Raw genomic sequence first — 11,320 nt, 5'->3', positions numbered from 1 at the left:
AGATTCCTTACAAGCAGGCCATTCTGGACTGGGCTGGACTGGGCTGCTCCATGTGTTTAATAAAGTATAGAAAGGTGGATGACTCTGAGCATATGCTGAGTTGTGGCCTTTCACTAGTGAATAACCACAATTAGCCTATAAAAATCTGGGCTTGGGGACAGGCCAATTGGTTTCCCCAAACTTGTCATTGTACAAGTTAACCTCTGAAGGGGACCTGTGCTGTGGTTACCCTCTGCCCTTTCCTCCTTTAACCAACCTGAGGGTGAGGAGGAAAGATGTTTGCTTTGGTGAGAAATGTCATTTTGCCACTAAATTGTTAGTATAATGTTATCTTTATTATGCTGTGGATTAGGGTTGATTTCTATTAAGGAACCAGGGCAGATAATAAACCTCCTGGACGTGCCCCACTCTCAATACACAGCCAAACAATGAAAATGCAACTGAACGGATTAAGATTTTAATTAACAGAAAGTTTGCAAATGCTGGCACACTGCCTCTCCATTTTACAAATTATTTATACTTGCTTTGTTTAATTTTATTCAACTGCCAGCAATCTATTTATGGGTGGGGGGGGGAGCAGAGGAGGAATTTTAGTAGCTTTTAGACTACATCCCTGGGGAGAATGACCTGCCCTGCCCACGAAGAACACCTTCAGATACACCCCTGCCCCCCAAGATGGAGAGCAAGAAGAAATATACATAAACTACTGGCTAGATAAATATGAGAGATAAGCAACTGATGTGACCCGCGGTTTGGTCCTATGACATGGCTGGTGTGATGTAATAGAATGATGTACTGTGTGTAGTGATGTATGGAAGTGAGAGCTGGACCATAAAGAAGGCTGATCGCCGAAGAATTGATGCTTTTGAATTATGGTGCTGGAGGAGACTCTTGAGAGTCCCATGGATAGATCCAACCTATCCATTCTTAAGGAAATCAGCCCTGAGTGCTCACTGGAAGGACAGATCGTGAAGCTGAGGCTCCAGTACTTTGGCCACCTCATGAGAAGAGAAGACTCCCTGGAAAAGACCCTGAGTCCTGCTTGGCAGGGGGTTGGACTCGATGGCCCTTGTGGTCTCTTCCAACTCTATGATTCTATGATTCTATGATGTTGGGAAAGATGGAGGGCACAAGGAGAAGGGGACGACAGAGGACGAGATGGTTGGACAGTGTTCTCGAAGCTACCAGCATGAGTTTGGCCAAACTGCGGGAGGCAGTGGAAGACAGGAGTGCCTGGTGTGCTCTGGGGCATGGGGTCACGAAGAGTCGGACACAACTAAACAACTAAACAACAACAACAACACTGTGACCTTGGAGACCAGAGTTCAAATCCCCACTCAGCCATGAAGCTCAATGAGTGACCTTGGGTTAGTCACTGTCTCTCAGCCTAGTCCATCCCACAGGGTTATTGTGATGATAAAATGGGGAGGGGAGAACCATGTACACCACCTTGAGATCATTGGGGGGAGGGGGAGAAGCTGGTATATAAATGTGATAAAGAAATAGCTCATACCCTCCATCAAGGGATGGGGGAACTATTCCCTATATGGTGCTGGACTCCCATCAGCCCCATCCAGCATCACCAAAGGTCAGGGGTGATAGGAATTGCAGTCCAGTAACCTTGAGAGGGGCACAGGTTCCCTTTTCCTGCCTTCTAGCCATAGCCTGGTTCTCAACACCACATTGCCCTTTCCCCCAGTGTGTTGCCCTACAATGATGTTCTTATGTCCCTTACAGTTTAGGAGACTCGAGGGATCCCAAGGGGAGACAAGCAATGCATCTGCTCTTTATACTGGCCAATTGAGAGGAAAATAGACTACAGTGGTACCTCCGGTTACATAAGCTTCAGGTTACATACACTTCAGGTTACACACTCCACTAAGCCAGAAATAGTGCTTCAGGTTAAGAACTTTGCTTCAGGATGAGAACAAAAATCGTGCTCCAGCGGCGCGGCGGCAGCAGGAGGCCCCATTAGCTAAAGTGCTGCTTCAGGTTAAGAACAGTTTCAGGTTAAGTACGGATCTCCAGAACGAATTAAGTACTTAACCTGAGGTACCACTGTACTATTTAATGTTGGTCATGGAACCATTCAGACTATGGAGAGGACAACAACTGAGCAAGACTTCGGAAGGAAGGACAAGGATTTTAATTTGGACAGAGAGAGAAAATGCTTCCAGTTTGGTTGGTTTTTGCAAGGCCAAGCGGCAAAGTCTCCTTTATTTGGCAGTCTGGGGGCAGGGACTGTGTTTGTTCTCATGTTCAGGATCAGATTGGCTGCCATGTTTGTGGTGTGGAGTGGGTTTTGTCATGTCACCCATCCCACTCACGCCCCCTCAAATTCAAGACTGAGGAAGGGTATTTCACTCCACCAAGTGGAGTGGCTCCTCCTCGAGTAATTGGACGTGTTTGCTCTGCAGCTGTCTCTCTGCTCCTAGCCTACTATTGTGGGGTTGTGCTTGTATTGGGACTCTGGGCATAGGAGCCAACTCCCCTTTGCCCTCCCCCACAATAAAATATTTGACAAAGCCTCCCCTGCCCAAAGCAGATGGGCATTGCCATTCAAATGGTGTGCATACACCACATCTTGTGATTTGATTATGCAGGCAGAGCTTAACTGCCCCCCCATATTTTATTCAAGTTGGCCACACCCCTGGCTCTAGGATGTATGACTAGAGCAGGGCAGAGAACCAGTGAGGTATGGTGGTTAGAGCGTTGGACTAGGACCTGAGAGACCAGGGTTCAAATCTCCACTCAGCTATGAAGCCCACTGAGTGACCATGCTTGGACCAATCACCATCGCTTGGTGATGGTGGCCTGACCTACTTCACAAGTTTGTTGTTAGGATAAAATGGAGGCAGGGAGAAGCACACCATCTTGAGCTCCTTGGAAGAAAAATGGGGTATAAATGTACCAAATAAATAGATGAGGGGTAGCGAAGTGCTGCCTGGGAATGGTGGAAGTTGGGATCCGCAACATGCGGAGGTATGGGCGTAGCCAATGGGGGTAAAGTAAAACAATAGAAATACTTAACTAACTGACCAATCACGTCGGTTCTGCCCCCCTCCAACAAAGATCCTGGAAACGCCCATGCGCGGAGGGCGCCACGTTGGCTACTGGAGGACCTTTTGACGCCTTGGGACCGCTGTAAATTTATAGACGTCTAAGCAGTTTAATCCCATGAAATCCCAGGTTTAAAAGGTTTGATTAGATGACCTCGGAGGTCCCTTCGAAACTTTGTAGAAATGCCTCACTGAGAAACTTGAGGGGAAAAGTGTTCCGAAGAAAGAAACTCAAAGAATATATTCAGCTCATTCTCTTTGCAAGGAATGCCGTGTGTGGCGGGAGGCGTTTCCTAAATCGTGAGCGGCTACTGGGGCTCGCTCTCCGCAGCTGGAAAGTGACAACTGTGTCCACCTCATTTCCTTAAGTAGAAAAATCCTCTGTTAGCCCCACTCCTCTTAATCCCAGACCCCAGAAAAATCAGACGGCTCCCTACACACACACAGAGCGAGAGCAGAGATTTACTCTGTCGCACGAAGTCCATCTTTTTCTCTCTGGTCCTCGCCCGCCCCATCCCCTCCCATAACCCTGTCACATTATAACCGAACAGACAACTCCTTTTTTTCCAATTAAAGTGGAATTAGGAAACTCAATCAAATTAGCTCACTATTAAAGCCCTTCATTATTAAACCGTTTTGGTGTAGTAATATTACGTTTCAACCACTTTCGGAACCTGAGACTTTATTTTTTTAAAAAAGGAAAAAAACCTTTCCCTTGTGCTATTGATTTGGCCGCCGTTAAGGGTTGGAGTAGGGGTCAAAGAATTAACTCGAATATAATTTTTAAATACACAACAAAGGCCGTTCAACCGCGTTTAAGAAATCGCGGAAGAAGGGAGAGAAATGCAATTGACTGAAGGTGTGTTTCTTTTAACCCGTTTTTTACTACCACTAATAATAATTATTATCATCATCATCACTATTATTTATTACCATGTCTTCTTCCAATAACCACTAAGGAATCCAAATTTTCACCCCTCCACCCCAATATATTAACTGGTTATAGGAGCAGAGCTGTCAGTTTTAAGCCAATGTTTACACAGTTATATTTGAAGTGAGAAAGTAAACAGTCCAGCTGCGCTACAGAACAGTTGGGTGGGATTAGGTTTCCATACCAACCAATTTTAGGAGCTTTTACAGTCTTAATTCAACCATGCACTGAACTTGTTCTTTGTGAGTAATAGTTTTCCTGGGCCAAACACTCTCCAGGGTAGAAAAGAAAATCCCTCCTATATAAGCATTGCCATTCTAGAGGTACAGTAAGAAATTCCTGAGAGCTCTGTTGCTCGTCGTCATCCTCGCCTGCCAGTTAAACAGAGTCCGGTTTCCAGGTCTCCTCATTCCCCCGTGAGTTTTAGAACATATAAAATACTAAATTTACTTCCCAAGAAGTGAAGTTAGGATTGATTTCTGTATATTTCCCAAAAACTCCTACTCCTCAAAAAATGACTGAAAACTAAATTCGTTTCCTCGTTTCACACTTCTTTTGCTTCCCACTAAATACACTGTCGGCTGACTTGAATAAACTTCCAAGTTAAGCGTGCTTTGTACCGGGTGTTGGTCAATTTCACCCGAAGAATAACTAGGCGATTGGTCGATCAAAGAAAAGGGAAGCTTTCTCTCCTGAAATCGAGCAGATATTCCTCCTTGAGCTGCGGAAGATTCTCACACTAAAAGTATAGGCGCATTTATTTTTTAAAAAAAGTAAATAAAAACAATGAGTATCTACCTTCTTGCTACAGTCAATCCAATTAGCATTTTCAACAGGCAGAATTTAACCACCAACTCCTATAGAAATCGACAATACGATTAAAGGGAAATTATGCGCAATCCACCGCGAAGTTGGGTGCACAAGGCGCGTGGACAATGACATTAAGAGGGTCCCATTGACTGAATCCGATTCAGTTCCCAGCGCGTGTGTTAGGATCGCAGTCACTGAATTTAGCATTCGAAACAGATCAATAAAATTTAAAATACCTTTTCAAAACAGCACCCGTTACTTCGTCCCAAATCCATTAAAAAGAAGAACCAAGGTAATATATTATTTCTGGTCGTGTGTGTTTAACCGCCGAACTGTGTACTGGAGTGTAAGGTTTGCAGCTTTTCCTGTGAACGTCTATTGCAAGCATGGTATGTTAGTTAACCGTTTTGGAAGAATGTCTGGGAGTCCGCTCAGGGCAATCGCTTTAAATCGGTCAGTTAAGGATCAGAAATGACTACAGCTTTGCGCTGAATTGCATTACGAAAGCATACCAAAATACTGCAAAAAAAAGCCCCCACCCTTAAAATAAATAAAAATAAAAACAGCAGGAGCTATTGAGAAGGCTACTTTTAATACAAAATAACATTTATTTCTAGGATTTATATGAAATGAAAACAGCGAAAAAGACAAAAACTTTTTGAAACAGCAAGAAGTTTGCTACACTGGAACCAATATCTTTTTTCTTGCGGGTCACGCATTAAAACGGTGTCAAGCACAGGCTTTGGATTGAGTCCAAAGAACAATTGCAAATATATCTACTTTTCAACTTTATTTATTTACAAATCGTATTTTTCCCCCTCTCAGTGAGTGAATAAAAAGAAGCGTTAAAATTATTTACAATATATTTAATCTCTATGCTTGGTGTGTTTTAAACTGAAAACTAACTTTTTAATTTACCGTTAATACTAAAATCACCTACAAATTACATTAATAACTTAAGATTTCCATTTGATAACATTATACTATACACTTGCTGGTATATATGTGTATATATCTCGGTATGTATATACATATATATATCAATCTCACAACGCACCAAGAGGAATATCCATGCTTATTTATGGGCATAAGCAAAAAGATAAAAATGGCTGACAACTTTATAACAATGGAAATACGCCTGGGGGGGGGGGACAAAAAAATTCAGTACACCTAGAAGTATCTCCCACATATTTGACCAGTTTTCGTTGCAACGAACAGGGTGAAACGAAATCCTGACAACCCAGAAACCACTCGGAACTCAGGGCTTGGGGGAAAAGGCAATGGAAATAATTCCGAGCAACTGGTGTCCGAATGCATTTTACTGGCGTTTGCAGCCGCCAATCTTTTGAAAACAACCCCACCTGCTCTAAATCGCTTCCTAAACCTCCCACCCCAAACTTCCTCTTTTATACTGGCTTCTACGAAGACGAAACGGGACATGCCAGGATTCCTATGGCAGCCTCGCCTCCAAGCTTAAACCTGTAAGTAACTCCTCTGATTTACTTCCCAGAGAACTACTTTCTGAGCAATGCGTTTAACATCCGAGTGTAAATTATATTTTAAGAACTGCTGCGATCCCTGCGGGATATAAAACACTTGGTCAGGCCTATGTCACTCAGCCCGTGGGCTGAAGGCATGGATCTCCTCCTCCCTTCCGTTGGTGTCGGCACAGTCTATCTTTCTTCGAGGCATGTCTATATACACGTGTATAAGAAGCAGGCCCGGGGTTCGTGTGGGGTGCGCGGCCTTGTCCTGGCCTACTGCTTCTCTGGGGCGCTGTTGACTAAGGGCCCGTAGAGCCCGTTGGGGTAGGCCTGCTCCTTGTGCGCACTGGCGGCGGCGGCAGCAGCAGCGGCTGCTGCGGCGGCGGCGGCGGATCTGTCCCTCATGAGGTCGCTGAAGGCGTACTCCATGGGCGGCCGGAAGCCCAGCGTGGGCATGAGCCCGGCTGTGGAGTAAGGCGTCATGAAGGCCAGGCCCCGGCTGTGCGCCGCCGCCGCCGAGTAGGCCAGGCGCAGCGGGCTCAGCCCCAGGTGCGTGCCCAGAGGGTAGGCGCTGGCCTCGGCCGCCGCCGCCGCGCCGAAGTGGGTGGCGTTGGGCTGCAGGGGCGAGAAGGCCGAGCGGCTGCCCAGCGCGCCGATGGCGGGCGTCATGGCGCCGGCCAGCAGGGGGCGGTGGTGAGCGGCGGCGCCGGCGGGCGAAGGCTGCAGGCCGCCCAGAGGCCCTGTCGTCGTGTCCCCGGCAGCCCGAGCCCAGCTCTCGTCGCTCGCCTTTTCGGGCCCCGCCGAGCTCAGTCCTGAGGCGGCGGCGGCCGCCGCGACGGCGAGGCCTTGGCCGGGGCTGCCGGCCCCGCGGTGGTGATGGTGGTGGTTGTTGAGGATCTGCTCGATGGCCTGCACCACGTCCCCGCCGCAGCCGGCCAGGACCAGCTCCAGCACGCTGCGCTTGTGGGCGGGAAAGACGCGCGTCAGGATGTCCAAGGGTGTCCGCTGCTGCCGGCTACCTCCGGCCGCCGCTACGGCCGCCGCCAGCCCGGGCGAAGGGGCGCCCACTTCTTCGCGCTCCGCCTCAGAGCAGCCCGAGTCGGAGCCCAGCGGGCTGATGGAGCCGGGGCTCTCCTCCTCGGCCGCGCAGCCGTCCTTGGCGCCCTTCGAGACGGGCGAGCTGAGCGAGGACTCGCCGTCGCCGTTCTCCGAGCCCGAGCCGCAGCCGTGGCGGGCCGCCTCCGGGGAAGAGGTGCCCGGTGCGCCGTCCGTGCCGTCCGGAGACAGGGGCTTGGCCTGCTGCGGGGTGGCGGCCCGGGTGGTCAGCAGCGTCTTGGGGAACAGGTCGAACTTCTGCAGCTTGACCTCTGCCGAGGGGAGACAGAAAGAGAGGGAGAGAGACGCGTGAGCCTCGACGGGGTGGAGCTGGGTTTGGGGGTCAGGCCGAGAACTTCTCAGCCGCTCCTCGTGCTTGGCGGCAGCCGGGGAGCTCCATTCGGAGAAGTATGCAGCCTGCCCAAAGTGGACTCACTATACACACCCCGCAAGGGGACACGCACGTCTCCAGGCATTTGCCCACCAGCCTGATTAATTCACTTCAGCCTTTCCCTGCCAACCCTATACATGTCAACACAGAAATAAGCCCCACTGAGTTATGTGGGGCTCACACATCACGCCCCCCCCCCGGGAAGTGGGTGCATAAATTGCTGCCTATCTTGCAGCTCTTATTACTCATCCCCACCCCGCAATTTGCCAAACGCCAAAGCACCTTCCTTGGCCCCCTTTGCCGAGCCAGTTTAGCAAACCAGGCCACTGCTCGCCACACCACCTGGCACCTCTTTAGCAGGGTCGGATCGCTGGGGGGGTCGGTAGAGGGCGCCATTCTCTCGCAATCTCCTTTGGCTGAGGCGGCAGAAGAGCCTTCCCCTAGAAGTCGAGCAAAGAACTAGCGCGAGGCTGATGCGCGTTGCTGTCGGAGCTCCCTGTCCCAGAGCGATCGCTTACAATGTGGCAATCCTAAACCTACTTACCTGGAAATAAGTCCAACTGACCCCTGTTTGCTTCTGCATAAACAGAGGCTTCAAGCCATAAAATGGGTCCACAATAGAGACCGTAACCCCTGGTCATAGATGGGTCTGGAAGGAAGGAATTGTGGGTGGGGTGTAAATACATGTACAGATGGGTACAGATGGGAATAAGTATGGAGAAGGAAAGTTTAAAAGAGTTTCTGAGCTTGACAGAGTATATAAAAGACAAGAGGAATATATATGCCTCAGTTTTGGCTTGGAAATAAGACCCGTTGTTTCCAATGGACCATATTTATAAGCAATCTGGTAACATCCTGTCTATCATAAACAGCTTGAGTAAAATTGTCTCCCACTGAAATCACTGGGACTTAATTCCAACAAGTAGTACAGTATTGAAATATGCGTTGTTCGTGGGTGCATGGGACAGATAAGTGCGATGTATGGAGAGCGAAATGGAGTGAGAATGGATGGAGACATGAGAGCAAAGGGTGCTAAGTGGTGGAAATAGGGAGGGGGGAGATTCAGAACTGTTGTTTGTGTATGTACAGGAGTGACTTGGAGAAGTGTAGAGGCAATGGTAGAAAAAGCGAAGGAACGGCAAAGAATGGAAGGATTTGAGAAATGGTGCTTGAGTAGCTGGACAAATGAAAGTGGCTGAGATGAGCGCCGAGTTATATTTCTGCGCGCTCGGCTGAAGTCAGCTCTGTTCTGGACATTATATGGAGGTTCAGCGGACTCCCCTTTTCCGCCCCACTTTAACCAGTGAGATTCCGAGCGTGTTTATTGGGAAGGAAGCCCCCCTGAGGTCAGCCAGACTTACTCCCTGGCCCCGGGCCGGTTCCCTTAGTGCCCCGCAGGGGACGGGCGCTCGTGGCCAGCCAAGGTGGCGGGATCGGGCTGTGCCTGCTCACCTGAGCCCCCCGTGCCTCCGTCTGCGCTGCACACCGAGCCGAAGACCTCGTAGGCGGGCCGCGGCGGGATGATGCCGTTGGCGGCGGCCAGGGCCAGCCCCTCGGCGGTGCCGTAGAGCAGCTGCAGCTCGCGGGCCTCGTTCTCCTCCTGCGCCTGCTGCCGGCGCAGCGCCACCTGGGCGGCCATGACGCGCTGGCGCTCGGCGATGAGCGTGCACTTGGCGCACAGGCAGTCCTTCCAGCGGCAGTAGCGCTTGTGGCCCTTGAGCGCCGAGACCACGCCGTGGTTGCGGCAGCGGGCGCACTTGGGCGTGCGGGGGTACTTCTCGGCCGCGCGCAGGAGCAGCGGCGGCGCCCGCAGGAGGCTCCCGGCCACGCTCACCGGTAGGCTGGCCGCCGCTGCGGCCGCGGCCGCCGCCACCGAGCTGGGCGGCACCGGAGCGGGCGCCGAGGGCACGCTGGGCATCTCAGACCTCAGCTCCATCCTGACGGGGAAGCAGAACCGAAACGCTCAGAGACTGGCTCCCGGGGAAGCCCCAGGCGCGCAAAAGCGCAGCAGCTTCCCAAAGGCTCTCTCGGAGTTACGCGGGCGGGTTACTCGACGGAACGCCCCTCGGACTAGCTGTCAGCACCCGGGCCCTTTCCAGAATTGCGCCCCTCTCCAAAAAAACAAACCTGGGTGTTTTCTAAACCTCCAGATAACCTTCAATAACTCCCACACAGATAGCCTGACACGAAACCCTCCGACAGCAACTGTCATGCAGTGCTGGGCAATTTGCACTGTCTAGGCAGGTTTCCTAACTAAAATACCTGGAACTTTCCAGCCTTTCCTTCCCCCAGTAAATGATCCGCTTAACTAACTCTAGGCGAAAGTAAATCTAGTTTACTTTTCGAACGCGTCAACACAAAGTGATCGCGGCCCTTCCTTCCTTTTCTGCCGTAATCCCCACAGCACAAATTAAAATCCCCGGGCGGAGGAAACCGTGGCTTCCGAGAAAGCCCTAAAGTACCTGAGCCACCGAAATGACAACCAATCCATCTCTCCTCAGCCTCTGCAAAGCGCAGCCGGACCCTGTTCCCCTAGTTCTTGCGGGTTTCTTCTCCTGCGGAAAGTTGCGATTGAGACTCCGCCAGGACAATGGCAACAGCGAGCGCCCCCTCTAACAAGCGGCGGCGCCTTGGTGCGAAAGGAGACAGCTGCGCCCAAGCGCTTGCCAATGTTACAAAACACGGTCCCGGCTGAAGCGTACACAAGCCCCTGGAGACATAACAAAACCAGCGCCCTGTCCAAGGAGAGCTCGGCGGCTCCCTCGCCGCAGCAGCAGCCCCACAGCCCCAACCGGCAGCGCCAGGGAGACACAACCGCCCGGGGATCCCCGCCGCCTTCGCGCTCCCGAGCGCACCAACTTCCAGCTTCCCGACCCGCGCCCAGCAGCGCCTCTCAGCCTCCCCGCGTCCCCTCTCTCCGCCTCTCCCTCCCTCTGGAAGAAAAGCCCGCCAGCCCGTCGGCCAGAGCTGCCTTCTGCAGACGGCAGAGCCCAGCGCGGTCCCCCCCTTCCTTAGCCGCAACTTTGCATGTGTGACACTAAAGAGGGCGAGAGTTGCCAAGAGATAGAAATCTTCGCCGAGCCGCCCGCGAGCGCTCGCTCTATTGTTGCTCCTTACGTTTCCATTAGACAACATTTGACAACAATGTGACGCCCGCTATTGGCCAGGGGAAGAAAGCGCCTCTCTGATTGGCCAGCTGGATGTCTACAGTGTCCACCCGAAGCTTCTTTCAAATAAACTGTTTTAAAGAAGGGGGGGAGGGCTAGAAGGGTCCAAAAGTGGGGGTGGGGAGTAGCATTGGGGGGAAACGCCGACAAATAGTTTCCATTTCTCTCTCTCGCTCTCCCCTTCTCTCTCTCGCGTGCTGTGTGTGTAAAATTTTCCCGATACCTCATTGCCTGGTACTTCGTTAAAATCCACTTAAAAGCAGTAGTTGGCTGTGCCAAACGATCGCGCGCTCTGCGCTTCAGGTTTTCTAGGGGTGCACCGTATCACTTGTCAAAGGTGGGGAGGAGGGAGGAAGTCGCTTGGTGAAACTTGACAGTTCAAT

At 51.1% G+C, this 11,320-nt stretch overlaps 1 protein-coding gene and 1 long non-coding RNA gene across 2 annotated transcripts in view; one reads left to right on the top strand and one right to left on the bottom strand.

Moving 5' to 3' along the window:
- Positions 1 to 5,385: 5,385 nt before the first annotated feature.
- DMRTA2 (DMRT like family A2) lies at positions 5,386 to 10,920 on the bottom strand. The gene is made up of 3 exons (XM_083619591.1): positions 10,233 to 10,920; positions 9,223 to 9,707; positions 5,386 to 7,651 (listed from the first exon to the last, which is right to left on the bottom strand). The coding sequence occupies exons 1-3, from the start codon at positions 10,259 to 10,261 to the stop codon at positions 6,558 to 6,560; spliced, it is 1,608 nt and encodes a 535-aa protein (XP_083475717.1). The 5' UTR covers positions 10,262 to 10,920; the 3' UTR covers positions 5,386 to 6,557.
- The window catches only part of LOC310765080, a 62,527-nt gene continuing 56,597 nt past the window's right edge, over positions 5,391 to 11,320 (top strand). The window contains exon 1 of the long non-coding RNA XR_014549423.1: positions 5,391 to 6,281. This is a non-coding gene — a long non-coding RNA (uncharacterized lncRNA). The remainder of the gene's footprint in view (positions 6,282 to 11,320) is intronic.

The sequence above is a fragment of the Podarcis filfolensis genome, assembly GCF_964270895.1.
Source record: "Podarcis filfolensis genome assembly, chromosome: 6".
In the NCBI taxonomy this organism is placed as follows: Eukaryota; Metazoa; Chordata; class Lepidosauria; order Squamata; family Lacertidae; genus Podarcis; species Podarcis filfolensis.
Note: the sequence above shows the minus strand (reverse complement) of the source record. Positions and strands in the feature narration are given on the sequence as shown.

Bases quoted from the DNA above. Each gene is read 5' to 3' on its own strand.
- DMRTA2 (XM_083619591.1), bottom strand. From the start codon at position 10,261: ATGGATTGGTTGTCATTTCGGTGGCTCAG. The intron at 9,708-10,232 runs GTACTTTAGGGC...CTTCCCCGTCAG, and splicing joins TTGTCATTTCGGTGGCTCAG to GATGGAGCTGAGGTCTGAGA. The intron at 7,652-9,222 runs GTGAGCAGGCAC...TCCCCTCGGCAG, and splicing joins CGGAGGCACGGGGGGCTCAG to AGGTCAAGCTGCAGAAGTTC.